The sequence below is a fragment of the Garra rufa genome, chromosome 5 (assembly GCF_049309525.1).
Source record: "Garra rufa chromosome 5, GarRuf1.0, whole genome shotgun sequence".
NCBI lineage: Eukaryota > Metazoa > Chordata > Actinopteri > Cypriniformes > Cyprinidae > Garra > Garra rufa.
Window position 1 is genome coordinate 50,418,009 of NC_133365.1, and position 19,560 is coordinate 50,437,568.

Below are 19,560 nucleotides of genomic sequence, written 5' to 3' on the forward strand. Positions count from 1 at the left end.
TCTTTAACCCAGTTCCCTTCCCTCGCAAAGCCCTGTTTGGGAAATAATTTATATATATATATATCATAATTAATGAAAAAAGTTGAGGGATGATTAATTTACCAGTCTGTGCAACTATAATACATGTGTGTCTTTCTGTCCGTTCGCTTCAGGCCATGATAGGCGAGTGGGTTTGCAATGAAGAGGGCGAGAGTCAAGCCCCTCCAGTGAATGAAATTCTGGATCATGTGTTGAACCGTCTACAGAGCATGATAGTACCACCCAGCGTCAGTACTCCTACTCCTCTGTTTCCCCGTTTCACCATCAGAGCGTGCATGCTGGGAAAATCTTACTCGGGCAAAACCACCTGCCTCGCCAGGATCAGCAACGGTAGGAATTGGTGCTTCACCATATTGAATGAATATGCTTCGCCACATCAGAATATTAACTAACTTTCCTCACTTGCTGTTTGTTCATCTTTGGGATTCAGTTCTTGGCATCCATGTGCTCTCAGCCAACTCATTGATCCAGGATGCTCTATCAGCCTTTCAGCAGGAAAAACAGGCTGCGAGTGAAAGCCTTGAAGAGTCACAGGTCAGGAATATTTAAGGCTCAAGTTTTTGTAGTCGAAAATCAACAGGTCTGATAATGGTTTTCAGCAAAAACATTTATTAGAATAGTTTGTTGTGTGTGTGTGACTGTACTGTTGTCTGTTCAAACATTTTATTTACTTCATTAGTTATACTGTTTACTGTTATTACTGTTTTCCTGTTTGAACTGACCTTGTATTTGTCATGCTCAGAAGAGCTTGGATGGAAATGGTTCTCTTACAGAGCAGCCTCACAGAGAAGAAGAAAAATCTTCCCCTCTTGAATCAGGTGTGTGGGCATATTAGACAACTTGTTAAAGCTCTGACATCATTTTCATTATCATTCAATTTTTTTAAATTAAATTTGTATTTTTATTCATCAAGGATCAATTCAAGTGCTCAAAAGCGACTGTTAAGACTTTTAGAATGTTACAAAAGGTTCTATTTCAAATAAATTCAGACTATTCATTAGAGAATTCTGAAAAAACATGTTAACAAAAATATTAACAAAGCACAACTTCTCTCAAAATGTTTAATAATATTAAATGTTTCCTGAGCAGCAAATCAGCAAATTTGATTGATTTCTGAAGAATCGAGTAATGATTCTTTAAAAATGTAAAATTTGCGTCAAAGGCTTACATTTTATTTTAAAATATATTCAAGTAGAAAACTGATATTTAAAATTGTAACAGTATTTCACAATATTACTCTTTTAACTACATTTCTGATTAAATAAATGCAGCGAAAGACACTTCTTTTAATAACATTTTGAAATATTTGAAAGGTAGTGTATTTGTTTGATTATTGTTACATATGTTAGGATTCATATTCTCTGTTTATTAATTTAATGTTATGTACCCTATGGAAGACCAAATATTAAAATGGAACCCAATCAGTTAATAAATAAAAGACTCAGTGGTGTATTACATTTTTTTATTTAATTGTATTAATTTCTGTAATAATTGATTACACTTATTCTTACATTTGTTTACATTTGTAAGATAAACAAGGCAAATACAAATTAAGTTAAATAAAAATCATCAAAAGAAACATTAAAAAACCTACTTGCATTTTAAGAAAAAAAAATTGACCAATGTAAGCTTTCTGGACCCCAAAAACTACCATTTGTTTCTAACTGTATAATGTAATTTTCCCAATTTTTCTTATTTAACTGCATATTAGTGCTTTTTTTAAATGCCCAAAAATCCAACAAAGAGTGACATTGTTTAACATGATATATATTCTGACTCTTCTAATAGTGATCGACTCTTCTATTTGTCTCACATCAGGAGCTCAGCCACATGAGACATCTGGACTTCTCGAAAAAGAAGACAAAGAAAAAGTAAGGGCAATTGCAAAGCCACTCTCCACATGAACTCAGTTTTCCTCTCTGTATTTAGCAGCAGAAAGCTCTTCGATATGGTCCATGATGTACTATGATCTGTTTTGCAGTGGTCGTTGCAAGCACAGCGTGGTGCAGTGGTAGAGCAGGCTCTTAGGACAGGCAAAGCTGTCCCTGATCAACTACTGGTTGACATCATAGTGGATGCTATCAGGTAAAGAGCTTTGTCTACACACACCATACTGTCATTTTGTTGTCATATTGTTTTATTTTAAACTAATAAATTTTCTGACTATTTTTACTTTTTATACAAAAATCCTGCTTTGAGTGCACATTAGTGTTATTTTAGTAGTTACATTAATAAACTGTTGTAGTTTTTGTTAATATTCTGATTTTCACTCATTTTAGTTAAAGTATTTGTAATTCTGTTTTTGTATGTTTTACTAATTTTATTTTATTTGTCTATTTTTATTTTTTGTTTTAGCCGATTTAATTTTAGTTTTTTTTTTATTACTTGAAGTTAAAGTAAACTTAAAGGTTTAGTTCACTTGCAGAACAATAATTTACAGATAATGTACTCACCTCCTTGTCATTCGAGATGTCCATGTCTTTCTTCAGTTGTAAAGAAATATTTTTTTGATTAAAACTTTTCAGGATATATCTCCATATAATGGATATGTATGGTGCCTTCAAGTTTGAACTTCAGTAACTTTAAATGCAGCTTCAAAGGGCTCTAAATGATCCCAGCTGATATCTAGCAAAACGATTGGTTATTTTCAAAACAAAGTGACAATTTTTATACTTTTTAACCTCAACTTCAAAATCGCCCTACATCGCTGCAGAAGTACCAACCCAGTGTTTACAATGTGAACATACAAAGAAGATCAAACCTCCTTTACAAAAAAATTTAAAACATCATTGTAGGACGATTTTAATGTTGAAGACGAAAATGAGATGGGAATTTATCTACCGGATTACGCAGACTATGCATGTGCATCACAGAGAGAAGACAAGACGCGCATTTGAGGTTAAAGAGTATATAAATTGTCAATTTGTTTAGAAAATAACCAATCGTTTCGCTAGATAAGACCATTCTTCCTTGGCTGGGATCGTTTAGCCCTTTTACACCCTGAAACGTTTTCCTCAAAAAACATAATTTCTTTACGACTTGAACATCTTGGATGACAAGTGGGGGAGTACATTATCTGTTGTTTTGCTCTGGAAGTGAACTAATCTTATAAATGAGAAATCATGCCTCTGCAACTAGCTGAAATAAAATAAAAAATGTTTCTTTAGGAAAATCCCTGCTGACAACGGCTGGATTCTTGACGGGTTCCCAGTGGACATCAGTCAGGCTCAGATGCTGGAGAAAGCTCTGAATGGGACTGAATCTGCTAAAACTGAGACAAAAGCACAAAGCAACTTAGCCACCGACAAAAACACTCCTAAAGATTCACCTCCTCCATCTCCCGCACTAGACCTAGTGGTGCTGTTAGACATCTCAGATGAGCAGGTTCTGGAGCGAGCTGCCCTTCAGGCTGGTGAGTTAACACAAATTGCACTGCTAGATGTTAATCTCAGAGTTACGCTTACCAAAATGGCAGGTTTTGTCATTTTTTAGTATGTAGTAATATTAAAGCTGTGTGATCTTCACTTACTAATAGATGGGGAGAGCATAGAGCAGGAGAAAGACGGCAGTGATGTTCCAGATGAAAACAGGAGTATGACAGATGTGGACACGCAAGATCCAGCATCCTTGCCTGACGAAAAAAACCTGGGGAGGAAACAAGTACAGCACAGGTATGTGAACACATTTTCATTATGTCCGATATATGCCATATACACAGTTGCAGTTGGAAAGATGCAATTTTGATTTTGTAGTCCCCAAATGCACAAATGCGAATACACTTGTTTAGTTTAGTTACAATGAATGCATTCAAACTGCATTTGAAATCTCAGTAAAATTTGCAAAACATAAACAATATGATTTATGCACTAAATCTAGCAGAAACTCATGACAGAGGACTTCACTTTAGGACTACTGCCCAGCATTTTTGCCTGTCATTTCAGCTTTTCTCAACTCTTGGATGCTCTCGATTACTCTCAATGCTTTCTCCACTGTCAAACCTGCAGTTCCCTGTGAGAGCGTGTAGTTTGGCTCCAATAGAAATGAATTGAAAACATCCACTCTGCAACCATATGAATGCAGTAATACATTTGCAATACTCATAGAAAAAGATAATTAAAGTAACATCAAAAATCTGCTTTTGGAGTATAAGAAACATTATTCTCATGTGAAACGTTATATAGAAGTGTATTATTTAATAAACTAAACCATTTTTAAAAAACAAATGATGGCAAACTTTGGCTTTATCTAGGGGTACATCATAAAACATTGTTTTTATTTTCCCTTTAGAAAAAAACTACAAATATTTCTCTAATAAAAAAGCAGTTTCTGAGCCCTTTAACGTCCATTTAAAATCAAAATGGACTGTATTTACAATACTTAAACTTTATCAAAAAATAATTGTTTTATTGGTAACACTTTAGAAATGAGGTTCTTTAGTTAACTACAGTAATGGACATGGACTAAGAATGAAAAATACTTCTACAGCATTTATTAATCTTAATGTTAACTTCATCATTTCCTAAAGCAATGTGAAAATCACAAGTTGCGTTAAACATTAGTTAATGCATTTTACATAAAGAAGGTCACTTACAAATTGTCCAACATGACCCTCAAATTAAAAAGAGCAACAAACTGACTGTATTTACTATTGTTAATGGATGTTTCTAGAGTGATTTTCCATGATTCATCTGTGCATGTTACTTCACTGGAAGGAAATGACTTTTCTTTTTGACTGATGTCATTTTATGGTGGAAAAAATAGTCTTAACATTACATGACCCGGTCATTCCCAGTGAATAAAATTACGTTCCATTCTACTTTTTTCCCCTCCTTTTTGTTGAATGCTTTTCATTCAAAAATGTCATATAATGGAGGAGAAATATGTTGTGACATTCAGATTTTTTGGTGAAGTTTTTGTTTGTCATGGTTTCTTTAACAGAATTGGTGGTTTCCATGACACATGGCCAAAACTGGAGAAATGGTTTGGTGACCAGCAGAAAATTCTTGTGAAAGTCACCGCAGATGTAGACGAGGACACTCTCCTCAGTAATGTGAAGATGATTCTGATGGACACAATGGACTCAGTTGAAAAAGGTAGATTGACCTAAACCTGTAAAGCATGACCGGAAATACGTCAATTTTTTTTTAATGAAAGTTGAACATTTAAACAAAATATAAGAACAAGAAATTAAGATAAGGCTTTGCTGAGTAGAAAAAAACACCTCAATTTTATTCAAACTGGAAAAAAAACCTCCAATCGGGTTCAGTTGCTGATATTTATTTCTTCTCCACAATTTTCTGCAAGTAATTAGGCTTGCTACAGACTCTCTCAAATGTTTTAAAATCTCCCATAATTCATTTGATGCTTTTCAAGCACTTACTCTATATTTCCTTTTGTAAATGCATGTCTAGTAAATGCTGTTTGTCTTCCCCATAGGAGCAGCTCTGGATAACTCCAAGAAAATGTCTACATCCTCCTCTGCTGAACACACACGTCCGGAAAGTGCCTGCTCTGCTAAATCTAAAACAGCTACACCAAAATCTGCTGGACGGCGTTATGTGGAGGAACCTTTACCCAAGGCACATACACACTCACATAACACATCATTTCTCAGAAGACTGGCAGATTTTAATTAAACATGGAAAAATGATATTCAAAAAGTCTGTTTGATTTGGAATATCAGTTGGAAAACCATTACACTTATCTAGCTTGTTTAATTTGACTCAGATTGAGATGTGATCAGGCTTTTATGACCATAAACCTGTTTACAGCACCTGGGATTTCCATGCAGTCTGCTAACTTAGCTCCATTTAAGGGATGATATTATGAGTAAAACAATATCCTGAAAGAGATTGATGTGCTATGAAAATGTTCGCTACTGTAATGGCAAGTTCACTGCACTAAAACCCAACATTGTAACTTTCAGAACTCAAAACTTCCTCCGCATTTGGAGGATTTGTAGCAATTAAGATGAAAAAATAACATTTTCTGATATCAAACAGATATACACTACTGTTTAAATGTTTTGGGCTGGTAAGATTGAGTTTAAAAAGTCTCTTTTGCTCACCAAGGCTGCCTCTATTTGATCAAAAATCCAGTAAAAAACTGTAATATTGTGAAAAATTATTACATTCCAGAAAAACTGTTTTCTATTTAAATATATACATTAAAATGTAATTTATTCCAGTGATGCAAAGCTGAATTTTCAGCATCATTACTCCATGTCTTCAGTGTCACATCATCCGTCAGATATTATTCTAATATGCTGATTTGCTGCTCAAGAAACATTTCTTATTAATGTTCAATAGGTTTTGTCAGGAGTCTTATATATAATATAAGACTCCTTATAATTATAAAGTTCTAATTGGAACAGCATTTATTTAAAATAGAAATGTAATATACAACATCTAATATAGAGATTATACTGTATAGAGGGTTGTAAACAACTAATTGAAACGTGTTTTTTTTTTTGCACAAATTATTTTGATCACTGTTTTGCAGGAGATCCCAGAGTACCTTGTGCCGTACTGGGAGAACGTCTGTAATTCATACACGATTAATGTAAAAACAGTCATGCAGAACCTGCGCAGTGAACGTGAGCTCATCATTCACCACCTTTACAATATCCGGTAAGACAACAGCGCTGCTGTACTGTGACGTGAGGCTTGTATATTTGTGTAACTGTATACCATATATACCATATGTGTTTGTGTGCTTCAGGGAGAACTTCAGGCAGTACTTACAGAAGCCGGATCTGAAGCAGGAGTTTGTAAGTGTGTGGCAGCGTGACTATAACAGTGTTCCTGACAACATCAGAGAGGACGAGGAGACCAAAGGAGAACTCCATCAAAGACTGGATGTGAGACAAACTCCTACACCAAATTTTTTTTTTCTTCTTCAGTATTTTTGTCTTGTTTTTATCAGTAGAAATATTTAAACATTATAAAATCATGATACATTTACCTGAGAAAGGAAAATGGCAAGATATAAAGTCTTGTTTTCTGATAAATGTATGAAAACTAAATTACTTAGTGTTTAACAAATCTACCAATGAGGTACGAAAAATAAACTTGCTTTCCTTTTGAAATGTAAATTTTTTTTGGTAACACTTTACAATAAGGTGTCATTTGTTAAAGGGGTCATTGGATGCCCATTTTCCACAAGTTGATATGATTCTTTAGGGTCTTAATGAGAAGTCTATAACATATTTTGTTTAAAAAATTTCAAAAGTTGTGTAAAAAACACCTATTATGCTATTATGTTGCATGTTCCTTTAAATGCTAATGAGCTCTGCTCGCCCCACCCCTCTCTGCCATGGGATGATGAGCCGTAATGTTTACTTTAGCCGCATTTAGCCTCTTTTAGCGGCGAAACTTGCTAACAAGCACATTATTAAGAAAGGCCATTTGCAAAGATGCATACAAACCCTTATACTCACTTCTGCTGTGGGTAAAGCTGCATCACAAATGATTTGCACAAGCATAGAACATATGTAGATTGGGATTGGCACTGTATTATTATTAATATAAATTTAAAAAAAAAAAATTCATTAGACCCTCAGTTAAATGTATCTTTTTTTAAGAATGTTTATGATATGTATTTGTTTTTTAATTCTATTTATTTTATTTTTTTTTGCGGTGTAGAAAAACACAATTTACATATTTCACTTAAAGCAAAACTCCGTAAAGTTTGAGAGAAAGCCTTAAAATATATTTGCAGTATATTTATTTGCAATAAAGCAAAGAAAATGCAATTTAATTCATTCATTTTTTTTGTTTGTTTAATATTTTTCAAGTTTTAAAATTGTGTATGTATTTTTGTATCAAGACTTGATTTTTATTTATTGTTAAAAAACAAAACAAAAAAAAAACAGTAAATGCTTAAAGTTTTAGTGCAAAGGTTTTCAGTTTTCAGTTAATATTTGTTTGCTGCAGGTTTATTACAGATTAGCTGCAAATGAAGCAATTTCACACAAAAAATACCTCATACCTTTATACTTGTTTTCATAATATAATTAACATGTGTTTGTGTTTTTGTGCAGGACTTGCGTGAGCGTCTTTGGGACATCTGTGATAAGCGCAAGGAAGAGGCGGAGCAGGAAAGAGCAGGTGTCATTGATGATGGCTGGTTAGACGATCACACTGCTGTACTGATCAACCATTATTCGGCATTAATGCAGGTAACATCTCTCTCAGTCTCTCTAAAACATCACAAAACTATTAGGAATTAGTTCTAAATCTTCTGGAATGAAGTCTAATGGTTCTGTTTGTGTGTGTGTGTGTGTGTGTGTGTGTGTGTGTGTGTGTGTGTGTGTGTGTGTGTGTGTGTGTGTGCAGATAGAAGTGGGCCGCTTTCAAGACTCATTATGTCTGTTGAGAGATTATTACACAGCAATGTGTAAAACTGCATTTCCTGAATCTGCACGTGGCTTCACGCGCATCCCATTGATCGACATCACTGCAGATGAGCATGCTGAACAAGAGGCACCAAATATGTAAAAAGAAACATTACATCTTGTATCATGTTTTATCATTAAGCCACAGACATTACAGGACTATAGATCTTTCGCCACATTGTGTTGTATAGCATATAATATTTTTGCAGTGCAAATTCAGTTCAAATCTTGTTCTTATCTAAGTGCAGCTAAATAACAATATTACTAAATATGATTTGCCTTTTAAACAATCTTAGCAATAATGTCTACTATTTTACATACTATTTTACATAAATAGTAAGCAATATGCAGTGAATACTGTAATCAGATTCGAATGCTAGTGTACTGTTTATTCAATAGATATTGTTTTTTACTGTAAAGATGTTTAGAAAGACTCTTTAATCTGTTAAAATACAATGCATTTATGTTTCAGTCCTGCTCCTGCACCCTCAGAGAGACCCACAAAGATTCCTGAGGAAAAAGATTCTGAACTAGAGGACAAGAAAAAAACTAAATTGTATGTGTGCTTTCATTTTTGGTCTTTGGGTGTGTGTATATAAATGATAAGCATGTTTGTTGAATAATCGCATGTGTTTGTGCTGTCAGGTTTCCATTGGTTTCCTGCAGATCTCCCACTTCTGAGCTCCTCAGACAGGTTCTGCACCATCCTGATGAGAAACTACTGCAGGAGTTCTTCCAGACAGCACTCAGCGCCATCAGGAGCATGGTGTGTGTTTATATCAGTGTGTTAAAAATAGTTTTGCTGTTGAGCTTAAAAGTATTGGGCTCCGTTTTGCCAGTAGATAATAATTTGAAACACTGTGATTAAATCAGTTATCAGCAACTTAAACAATATGAGGTTGTGACCTGTCTGTAGACATCTGAGCTTATTTCACTCTAAACTCTATTAAAGTTTGTTATTTTTAAGTATTACCCTTGAAATCACAAAATATAATTCAACAAATTATATTAGCTGTTACTGAAACTAATTCTCTGCACTTAAGCTCATCATGTTCCAGTAGGAGGATGCAATCCTACAATATTTTTTATTAGAAATTTAAAACCAGTTGATAAATATACATATTTAGAAAGTTGGTCAAAATGTAGGTTAATAGATAGTCTATACTAAAAAAGTGGTTTAATGCAGTGAAATTGTTTTTGCAAGCTGTATAGTAGATGACAAGTTTAAAAAATGATCAGATTATCAGGTCTTGTACCGTTTACATACACCTTGCATAATCTGCAAGAAGTTAATTATTTAACAAAGGTAAGATGGATCATAGAAAATCATTTTTTTTTTTAATACTGACCTAAATAAAATATTTCACATTAAAGAAGTTTACATATAGTCCACAAGAGAAAATAATAATCAAATTTATAAAAATGACCTTGTTCAAGTTGATCCTTAATTCTTTTTTTCTTTTTTTTTTGGTGATAGTTGTTCATGAGTACCTTGTTTTTTAATCCTTCACATCCCACAAATTCTTTGGTTTTTCAGTATTTTTGTGTACATGAATTTACCCTGATCTTCAAATTTAAAAAAGTTTTCACCCCCCTCAGCTCTTAATACATAGTTTTCCTTCTGAAGCATCAGTGGGGTTTTTTAACCTTCTGTAATAGTTGCAAGAGTTGTCCTCAGTGTGAAAAGATGGATCTCAGAATCATACAGTCATTGTTGGAAAGGGTTCAAATACACAAACATGCTGAAAAACCAAGGACAAACAAGGGACTCATGAACAATATCACTAAACTAAAAAACCACAGCTGTGTATCATTCAGGTAACAACACAGTATTTTCATTTTTGTCCAACTATTATTTTTATCTTGTGGACTATATGTAAACATTTTATTTGAAATATCTTATTCAGGTCAGAACTAAAAAAAAAACAAAAAAAAAAACATGCATTTTGTACACATTTTGCAGATTCTTACCTTTTGACTTCAACTGTATATTAACACATACTCTCAATGTTAGAATTTCTATTATATTGGTTACAAAGTTACTTTGTATTTATTAAATAAATTAAACTACTGGTCAAAGGTGTGTAATAATTCATTTTTGAAAGAATGCTCACCAAGTCTGCTTTTATTTGATACAGTAAAACAGTAATATTATTACAATTTAAAAGAACTGTTTTCTATTTGAGTATATGTGACCCTGGACCACAAAACCAGTCATAAGTGTAAATTTGTCGAAATTGAGATTCTTACGCCATCTGAAAGTCGAGTAAATAAGCTTTTCATTGATATATGGTTTGTTAAAATAGGACAATGTTTGTCTGAGATACAACTATTTGAAAACCTGGAATCTGAGTGTGCAAAAAAAATCTAAATATTGAGAAAATCGCCTTAAAAGTTGTCCAAATGAAGTTCTTAGCAATGCATATTACTAATCAAAAATCAAGTTTTTATATATTAATGGTAGAAAATTTACAAAATATCTTCATGGAACATGATCTTTACTTAATATGCTAATGATTTTTGACATAAAAGAAAAATCGATCATTTTGACCCATACAATGTATTTTTGGCTATTGCTACAAATATACCTGTGCTACTTAAGACTGGTTTTGTGGTCCAGGGTCACATATTTCAAATAATTTTGTAGTTTATTCTTGTGATGCTAATCTGAATTTTTACCATTATTACTTCAGTCTTAATTATTCTTTAAAAAATTTATTGATTTATTGCTACATTGTTGTTTACAAGTAGATCCTATTTAAAGCTTCATTTGTAAAATTGATATGCTCACCTGACTGTGCATCTGTCTTTGTGTTTGCACATAACTGTGTGTCAGGTGTTGGCAGAGACGCAGCAGCGAGAAGAAGAGGAGGTTGATGAAGAACAGAAGCAGATGGAGGCACAGAGAGTGCAGACTTCAAACTCTGCAACAGACAATAGGAAACCTGGGAAAAAGAAAAGTGATGAAGAGCCACTGCTGCATCATCATATGAGTTTGAGTTTCATCTGTGTTTTGTTAATATTAGTGTGTGTTGTTTTAGGTGCTCTAACCCCTCCACAGGAGCCCAGTCCTCAGCCTGTGGTGGAGAGGAGTCCTGAGGAGCTCAAGAGGAAAGCAGAGAGGAAAAGAATCAAACAGGAGTTCGCAGCTGCACTGAAACGTGAAGGTACACCATGAACTACTGGGTGACTTAGTGATGCCTCAGTTTCAAGATGCTGTGTGTAGATGTGATATATAAACAGTAAGAATGTTTTATGTTTGTGTGCAGAACATGCAGTGAAGCTGCGTCTGGAGCTGATAAAGGCTCATGCGCTTAAAACAGTGAGCAGTTTGCAGCAGAGAGCAGAGCAGGCCCACAGGAACATGGAGGAGTGGCTGGGAACTCGCTTCCTGTCTGAGATGAACAGGTGAGAGAATGAATGGATAGGAAATAGCAGGTCAGGAGAGGATGAGAACACTATACTGCAGGGATGCCCCTAATAGTCGACTAACCATTAGTCAACCAGAAGAGGCATAGTCGACCAAAATTTTATTAGTCGCTTAGTCGCAGAAAAAATAAAACGCGCTTACTGCATGACAGATGTAGGCGCCGGTGCAGTCACTTGCTCTTAAAATACTCCGTAATTTTTGGTCATACGGGAAAAAAAAGTAATACATCGTTTGAATCTGTAAAGACTCTACATTTATTTGTGTGCACATAGAATTACAATGAAACATTTTGCTTTTGTAAAATAATGAAAGCAAACAGGATGCGCTTTCTGCCATCTCGGTCTCTGTGAACTTGAGTGAAACTTAGAAAGTCTGTGTATACTTTCCTTTTCAGACATAAAAAAAATATCTACAGAGAGTGTGATATCTACTTTCAAATGAATCAATTGTTGCAGACTTCATCTCTTAAGACAAAAACAAAGAAAGCCCTAGTTTGTTAATCATTAATTAAAATGCCGGTGCGCTTTGGCAAGTTTTTTTGCGTGTACTTGAGCGTTTATTAGGATATGTAGGCAACTAAAGGCTAATTATTATGTTTTATATGGTTTTGAAATAAACAAGTGACTAATAGTTGACTACTGCTTAAAATGAAAGACTAGTCGAGTTTTTTGTAATTTTCACGCAGGACCAATTTAAATAATGTTCTTATAAAAACGGAATCCCAGAAATATCCAGGTCATATTTCACTCCAAAATCACAAAATAAAACACACATTATATTTTGTAAAAATAAGTCGACTATTCAGATATTATATATTTTTTACTAAATTAATTTGAAGATAATTGTAATTAAAATAATATATAACTTAAATACTCAACTTATGTATTTATTTTAAAATAATAAATAAGTATTTATATACATTTTAAAATATATTTTATTTTTATTAAAAGTTTAAATATTGCACATATAAGTGACTGAATTATTTATAGACGTAGAAAAAAATAAACTGGGATATTTTCTTAACAGGTTTGATGACATTTACACAAAAGTCTCATCATACTATACACATTCATAAATCTATATGTGCATAATATGTTTGCGCATGTTTACCAGTATCGACCAGCTGACAGAATTGGTGCGGCAGCACATTGAGAATGGAGTTCAGATTCATCATGAGCTGGTGCTACAGAGCGCTGTTTTCTGTGTGGATGGAGACACACTTGTCTTGGCCAGTCCATCACCTGCTCCACGCCAATCCATGCTAGAGCAGCCCAAAAACAGCACTCTCACTGTCCAACAACTGCACATCCTCTGCGCTCAGCTGCACAGGACTGCACCTACTGGTCAGAATAAGCATTACTCAAACTAACAAAATTCAAACTAACATGCCAGAGATGGTTTGTCTTTTAAAAATGTGACATTTTATATTAAACATTTTTAATTTAAACACATTTTGTGTGCAAAGCTGTATTAACAGAATGAGAGTTAAACAGAACCCAACAGAAGTAAACTAAGTGCAACATGTTTCAGTCGAAGCTTGTATCTGTATTTTGTTGTTTGTGTATTGTGTGATGTGTTCAGGTCTGATGTGCAGTAATGATCTAACTGATGTTCTGCATGAGTTAAGCTCTCCTCACATGGGTAGCGATGTCCTACCTGAACCCTGGATGCATATCACTCCCTCACAGGTACAGCTTTCCTCTAACCTAAATTATAAACTTCTTTATGGTTTGTTGTGCATCTTTGGTTGCATTTCTACCTAATTTCCTTTCCCAACCAACCATTGCTTAATGAATCTGGTGACATTTATTCATTTTAAAAGTGCCATCATTGCTTTGGCTTGAGTATATAAAGGTGCAAGATTTCCCCACAGAAATTTTCACAGCATTTTTAAGTTTGTCACTCGAATTCACTGCTTGGTATGAAAGTGACTTCTGTGTGTTTATTCACTGCTACATACAGTCAATAGACCTTTTTTCCCCACTGGAAAATGCACTAATGTGACTGCACCTTTACACACAAGCCTGTTTGTACTTGCATGATAACGTGTGCTATTGTGTGTGTAGGTTAATGAGCTGGTGTGTGTATTAGCTCCGGACTCTGAGATGTTGGACTGGCGTCTATTCCTGCTCAGTGCGGCTCTGCCTTGGCCATTTCCCTCTCAGACTCAGCTGTTAAAAACCCTCCAGCGCTACAGAGCCGTCGACAAGACAGGAACTGGACTCATCACACAGGACCAATATGCACAGGTCTATTATAAGCATAGAGCATCACTGAAACATTAAAGGTGCCATAGAATGCATTGAGAGAATATTTTAAATTGTTCTCTGATATCTACATAGAAGGTATATGGCATGGGAAGGGCAAAAAATCTCCAGAAATGGTTTTACTGGTCCATTTACAACCCTAGAATTTGTCCCTAGAATGAAACAGTCTGTTTTTGCCTTATTTGGAAGCTTCATGAATATTAATGAGCTCTGCTCTGATTGGCTGTTTCACAGAGCTGCTCGTCTCAATAGCTCACACATGGATACAAATATATAATTAGGAGCTCTCGGCGCTTTTAATATGCGGTTTGTTGAATCTGCCGTTTTGAATCGTGGATATATTAGTCTGATTACTGTGATGCATGTGCTCTGTGTAATGTTATAATGCAGAGACACAAGTACTTACCACACAAGTTGAGCTGCTCGTCAGAGATTCTCAAGATCTGAAAATCATTCGCCATTATCAGCAGTTATTTCTCCATCATTCACCATCATCAGCGCACTCATCTCTCTGTTTATGTGGGAAGTGAAATCCTATGTATTGCAATGTAACAGGCTAGCCCTAGCATTAAGCTAACCGTGTCCCTTCAGTGGCTTGCCTTGTTTAACTGATGTACTGACGTTAGTGATGATTGGGTGATGCAAATGTTGGAGGCGTAATTATTAACGATCCCAGGGAAGTTTCGTAACAGTCGGTGTTATGTTGGAATTGACCTATTTTTCGGTGGTCTTTTGCAAACACTAGATTTATATAAGAAGGAGGAAACGATGGTGTTTGAGACTCATGGTATGTCATGTCCATGTACTGAACTGTTATTATTTAACTATGCCAACGTAAATTCAGTTTTCCATTCTATGGCACCTTTAAATTACACACAGACAGTTTGTAGTACAATCAACTGCATGCTTTTTCTACAGTCAAACTTAATGAGCTCATCTAAATAATCTTGCTACATTTATATGTGCCTATAAGTTTAATTTAGCATCAGTTTTCAACCCTGATCTGTTTTCTATGATCAGGTTGAATTGTGGTTTACCAGTGAAAGAGACCTTCCTGTTCCTGATGACCCATCTGAACCTCTGCCCTATGACAGACTAGCCAATCTTAAGAAGGTAATGCAGCAGGATAAATGGTTTTTAACTTTAAATGGGGTCATATCATTTTATCACAGATGTCTCCTGTACATCTTCTGTCCTTCAGTAACAGTCTCTGTACTAAGATGTATTTCGAAGTTACATAATTCCTCATAATTTGATCCTTTAAAGCTGTAAAACAAAAGTTAAGAATAGAGTCTGTTTATAAGAAACAATTCCATCATTAAGCTGTTTTGTAAATGGCTTGTAAACAGTGATTGCTGTGTTCATATTTCTTTCCTAAATCTGATGAGATTACCTTTTCACTGGAGAGAGCAATATTATGTATAAAGGACTTGTGTTTTAGCCGGAAATAACAAATTGTAGGTAGAAATGTCTTAATGACAAATTTGTTTCTTACAATCACACGTAGCTTTGTGAACTGATGAATTGGAGTGGTGTGGATTATTGTGGTGTTTTTATCAGCTGTTTGGACTTCGAACCACAAAATCATATTTTATTTAAACTGTTTTGCAAATAATTTTTTTTTACAATAAATTAATCTGTATATGAACATGCATGTGTTTGTTTTCCTTGTTTTTTTGTGTTTAGTTTTTCTTCAGTCTGTTTGCAAACTCACAATCATCTCCGCTGATGCTGGACTATCTGAGCATGCTGCTGTATTTCTGCTGCCATCCTGAACCGGCTCAGGGTTTCACCAGAGCACTCAGCCTCGTGATCGGACACACACTGCACTACAAACACACCGGCCCCCTCACACAGGTACACACACAGTATGAAATAGACTCTTCAACAGACTCTTCTGAGCTGAAGAGCTTAAATAGAACTAGAAGAGTCATATTTCACCCCCCCCCCCCCCCCCCAAAAAAAAGTTTTGACATTATTTTTAATTTAACTAAGCACATTAATCTTGATTAATTTACTTATTCATATTACTGTAATGGACATAAAAATAGATAACACTTAAACTGTGAAATATTTTCAATGTGTTTTCATGAGTTTCAATCTTGCTGTAGTCTGTGCCGTATATAGAGGGCGCTGGAGTTGAGGAGTGTGAGGCTGATGAAGAGGCGGAGAGAGGGGTGGAGTCTGATGAAGTGGGCGTGTCTGATGTGCTCAGAGTTCTGAGTCATGGAGATGATCATGTCTCCTCACATCTGAACCGCTTCCAGCCAAACCACAAGAGCAGAGATGAATTCAGAGAGGTAGACTAAACCAAACAATCCCATCAGCCCAACTTCACCCTACCAAAGAGTATAGAAGTATTTCTATACTCTTTGACCCTACTTCATTTGAACTAATTTAGTTCAGAAAAAAGAAGCATAGGAAGTACTACTTTTGAAACTGGCAAGATGGCAAAACTATGTTTTCAATATGTGTGTGTGTGTGTGTGTGTGTGTGTGTGTTAGTTAGTCACACATAACTGTCTCCTAAATGTAGGTCTATTTTTTAAATCTTTGTGTCCAGTATTTCACTTTTGGAACAGAGTCAGGTGTTTCTGTAGATATTGCCTAAAGGCTCTGTATTGAGCTGTATTTAATGTGGTGTTGTGTTTAGGAGCTGCTGAAGGTGTTTAAGGAGCTGGGCTTTAAGGATGAGGAGAAGATTCCTTTTTTCACACTATCCCAGCATCCCTTTCTACAGGACCTGATGGAAGGATCCACACAGTACCTGCTTCCTGTGAGTATAACAAATGAATATGTAATCTCCTACACACATACTACAACAGAGCTCAGTAGTGAGAAGATTTGGGAAATAAAGTTTAAATTAATATATAAAATACATTATTTACACTACCAGTCAAAAGTTTTTGGACAGTAAGATTTTTTTAATGTTTTTTATAGAAGTCCCTATATTTTTACTATTTTAAATAGCTGCTTTCTATTTGAATATATTTTAAAATTAGATTTATTCCTGTGATCATTACTCCAGACTATAGTGTCACATGATCCTTCAGAAATCATTTAAATATGCTGATTTGCTGTTCAAGAAATATTTAGTATTATTATTATAATTGTTATTATTATTATTATTATCACTATAACAGTTAAGTACATTTTTACAGGATTCTTTGATAGAAAGATTCAAAGATCAGCATTTCTCTGAAATAAAAAAACTTTTGTAACATTTTACACTATACCATTTAAAAGCTTGGAATTAGCTGTTTTCAATAATAATAATAATAATAATAATAATAATGTTTTTTAAGCAGCAAATCAGAATAATAGAATGATTTCTAAGGAATCATGTGACGAAATCAGAGGAAAAAGTACATTTTAAAATATGTTGAAATTTGACAGTCATTTTAAATACTTAAAATTTTACTGTTTTTGTTGTACTTTGATCATATAAATGCAGAATTAGCGAGCAGAAGAGAAAATAAAAATCTTTGGTATATATATTAATATATTTTAAATGCATTATATTATATTATATTACATATATTATTTAAGGATTCCAATCACTAAAAAGATTCATTGAATCACATCCATTTGAAACATTTTAAACAAGTTTTGTGGCTTTGATTCCATGTTCCATGAAAACTTCCTGTCAACATGAGATATAAAAAATTCTTGTCAAGTCTTTTTAAGTCTTTATTTCAATTTAATGTGTGAAATACAAATGAACGTTGTCATTTTCTTAATTATGATTACATTTCTTCTGTACAGGACATTCACAAAATGTTCCAGTCCCAACAAACTGAAGCTCATAGAAGCTTCTCAACATGATAAACAATCAAAACAACACACACCAACACCAGTAGACAAGGTACATGCTAATGGAATGATAAATGTAAGTTGTAACATGTTTGTCAAACAAGCTGTGTTTGGTATAGTAATAGTTTTATTTAATGTAATTTACATCTAAATTTATCACGAACACATGGAGAACGTAAACTGTAAACTAAAAGATGTCATTCTTAATGTATTTATTTTAGTGAAGATACACATTTGTGTATGCTTGTCTTATATTACAGTGATTCTGTCAAATCAGTTAATTTGGTCTTTTTGTGTTTCAAAGATGATTTGATGTGGATGATTGAACATGATCCCTTACAGCAAAAGCAAAACATTAAGAACAGTTTAAAATCAGCATAAAACATACACAAACAATTAAAAGTAAAAATAAAAAACAATATGAGTGAATGATTTGTGTTAAATGAGTATGTATATGAATATCTATGAATACACAAGTATGAATGAAAATGTAAAGAAAATACAATAAAGAATGAACTATAACTGTACATTTGGTCTTTATAAAACTAATAATATGAAAAAAAAATTAAGGTTTTTTGTGGGAAATTCAAGCATGCCACTACGTCGAGGGGTATACAAAATCACTTTTATAGCATTTAAATGTCTTTATTGTCAAAGTTCAGCATTGTTTTGTATTGATGTATGAAGTAGCAAGTGTTTCCAACTCATCTTATATACTTGAATCACACTATTTTAAATTCAAAACGTCAATTTTACCGAGAAAGGTGGCTAGTTTGTATCATTGTTTACAGTCTTAATTTCTGTCAAATGTAAATCAAATACCTATTCACAAACGTGTTTTTTTTTTTTTTTTGAGCAATAGAGATACTTATAATGACCTGATATTAAAGATATTCACAGATTTTTCACACTGCTCTACATATATTGACAATTCATGGTTTGTCTTCTTAAAGTGTTTCCTGAAAATAACATTGTTGAATCGTCCATCAAGTTTAAGGCAAATATCATTTATCCTTTGGAATCATATACAGACACAATAATGTTGTCTGATCTAATATAGCAGCAGAAAACTTCTGCCCTGTTAAAATTTTAATAAATACTTTATAGCGAAAACAATATTTTAAAAAGCGAAATAAGTGGGTTTTTGAACAAGTCATGTTGTTATGTTTCCGCTCCTCTGTGATCAGATAATTTTAAACCGGTAAAATTCTAAAAAGTTTTTAGTTCAAGGATCCAGTAAGCGATATGAGTTAAAACAATTGGTTCAAAGCAGCACAAATACAGAGAATACACATTTGATTAAATCAGGGATAGTAGAGAAAATAGTGCCTCAAGTCCAGATTTCTGTAAATTATTAATTTCATTGTGTATGTGGCTTAAAGCATGGCCTCTGATATTGTTTCGAAGCAGCCCATGCCATTTCACCTTGTATTGTGTGAAATACAGACTGATTGGCCAAAGAAGCCAGTGTGCGAGGGTTCAGTGATTCTGAATGGATCCATATGCTGCTTAGTGGTCTTTTGGCGACTCACTGTGGTCCTGTGATAGACGGGTATATAGTATATTGTTGAAAGGTCTGATTCATTATAGTGAATCAGTATGTTTGGTGCTTCACAT

At 34.1% G+C, this 19,560-nt stretch overlaps 1 protein-coding gene across 1 annotated transcript in view; it reads left to right on the plus strand.

The window, feature by feature from the left end:
- Window positions 1-19,549, plus strand: part of spef2 (sperm flagellar 2) — a 28,055-nt gene extending 8,506 nt beyond the window's left edge. Inside the window, exons 11-36 of the mRNA XM_073840683.1 lie at window positions 153-369; window positions 470-573; window positions 782-857; window positions 1,858-1,926; window positions 2,019-2,124; window positions 3,207-3,469; window positions 3,572-3,710; window positions 4,978-5,132; window positions 5,476-5,618; window positions 6,541-6,668; window positions 6,760-6,898; window positions 8,081-8,218; window positions 8,376-8,533; window positions 8,907-8,990; window positions 9,080-9,200; window positions 11,271-11,394; window positions 11,476-11,601; window positions 11,704-11,842; window positions 12,978-13,207; window positions 13,446-13,552; window positions 13,931-14,113; window positions 15,152-15,244; window positions 15,818-15,988; window positions 16,243-16,431; window positions 16,784-16,906; window positions 17,896-19,549. Coding sequence (XP_073696784.1) covers window positions 153-369; window positions 470-573; window positions 782-857; window positions 1,858-1,926; window positions 2,019-2,124; window positions 3,207-3,469; window positions 3,572-3,710; window positions 4,978-5,132; window positions 5,476-5,618; window positions 6,541-6,668; window positions 6,760-6,898; window positions 8,081-8,218; window positions 8,376-8,533; window positions 8,907-8,990; window positions 9,080-9,200; window positions 11,271-11,394; window positions 11,476-11,601; window positions 11,704-11,842; window positions 12,978-13,207; window positions 13,446-13,552; window positions 13,931-14,113; window positions 15,152-15,244; window positions 15,818-15,988; window positions 16,243-16,431; window positions 16,784-16,906; window positions 17,896-17,955 — 3,585 coding nt within the window. The 3' untranslated portion in view covers window positions 17,956-19,549. The remainder of the gene's footprint in view (window positions 1-152; window positions 370-469; window positions 574-781; window positions 858-1,857; window positions 1,927-2,018; window positions 2,125-3,206; window positions 3,470-3,571; window positions 3,711-4,977; window positions 5,133-5,475; window positions 5,619-6,540; window positions 6,669-6,759; window positions 6,899-8,080; window positions 8,219-8,375; window positions 8,534-8,906; window positions 8,991-9,079; window positions 9,201-11,270; window positions 11,395-11,475; window positions 11,602-11,703; window positions 11,843-12,977; window positions 13,208-13,445; window positions 13,553-13,930; window positions 14,114-15,151; window positions 15,245-15,817; window positions 15,989-16,242; window positions 16,432-16,783; window positions 16,907-17,895) is intronic.
- The last annotated feature ends 11 nt before the right edge of the window (window positions 19,550-19,560 follow it).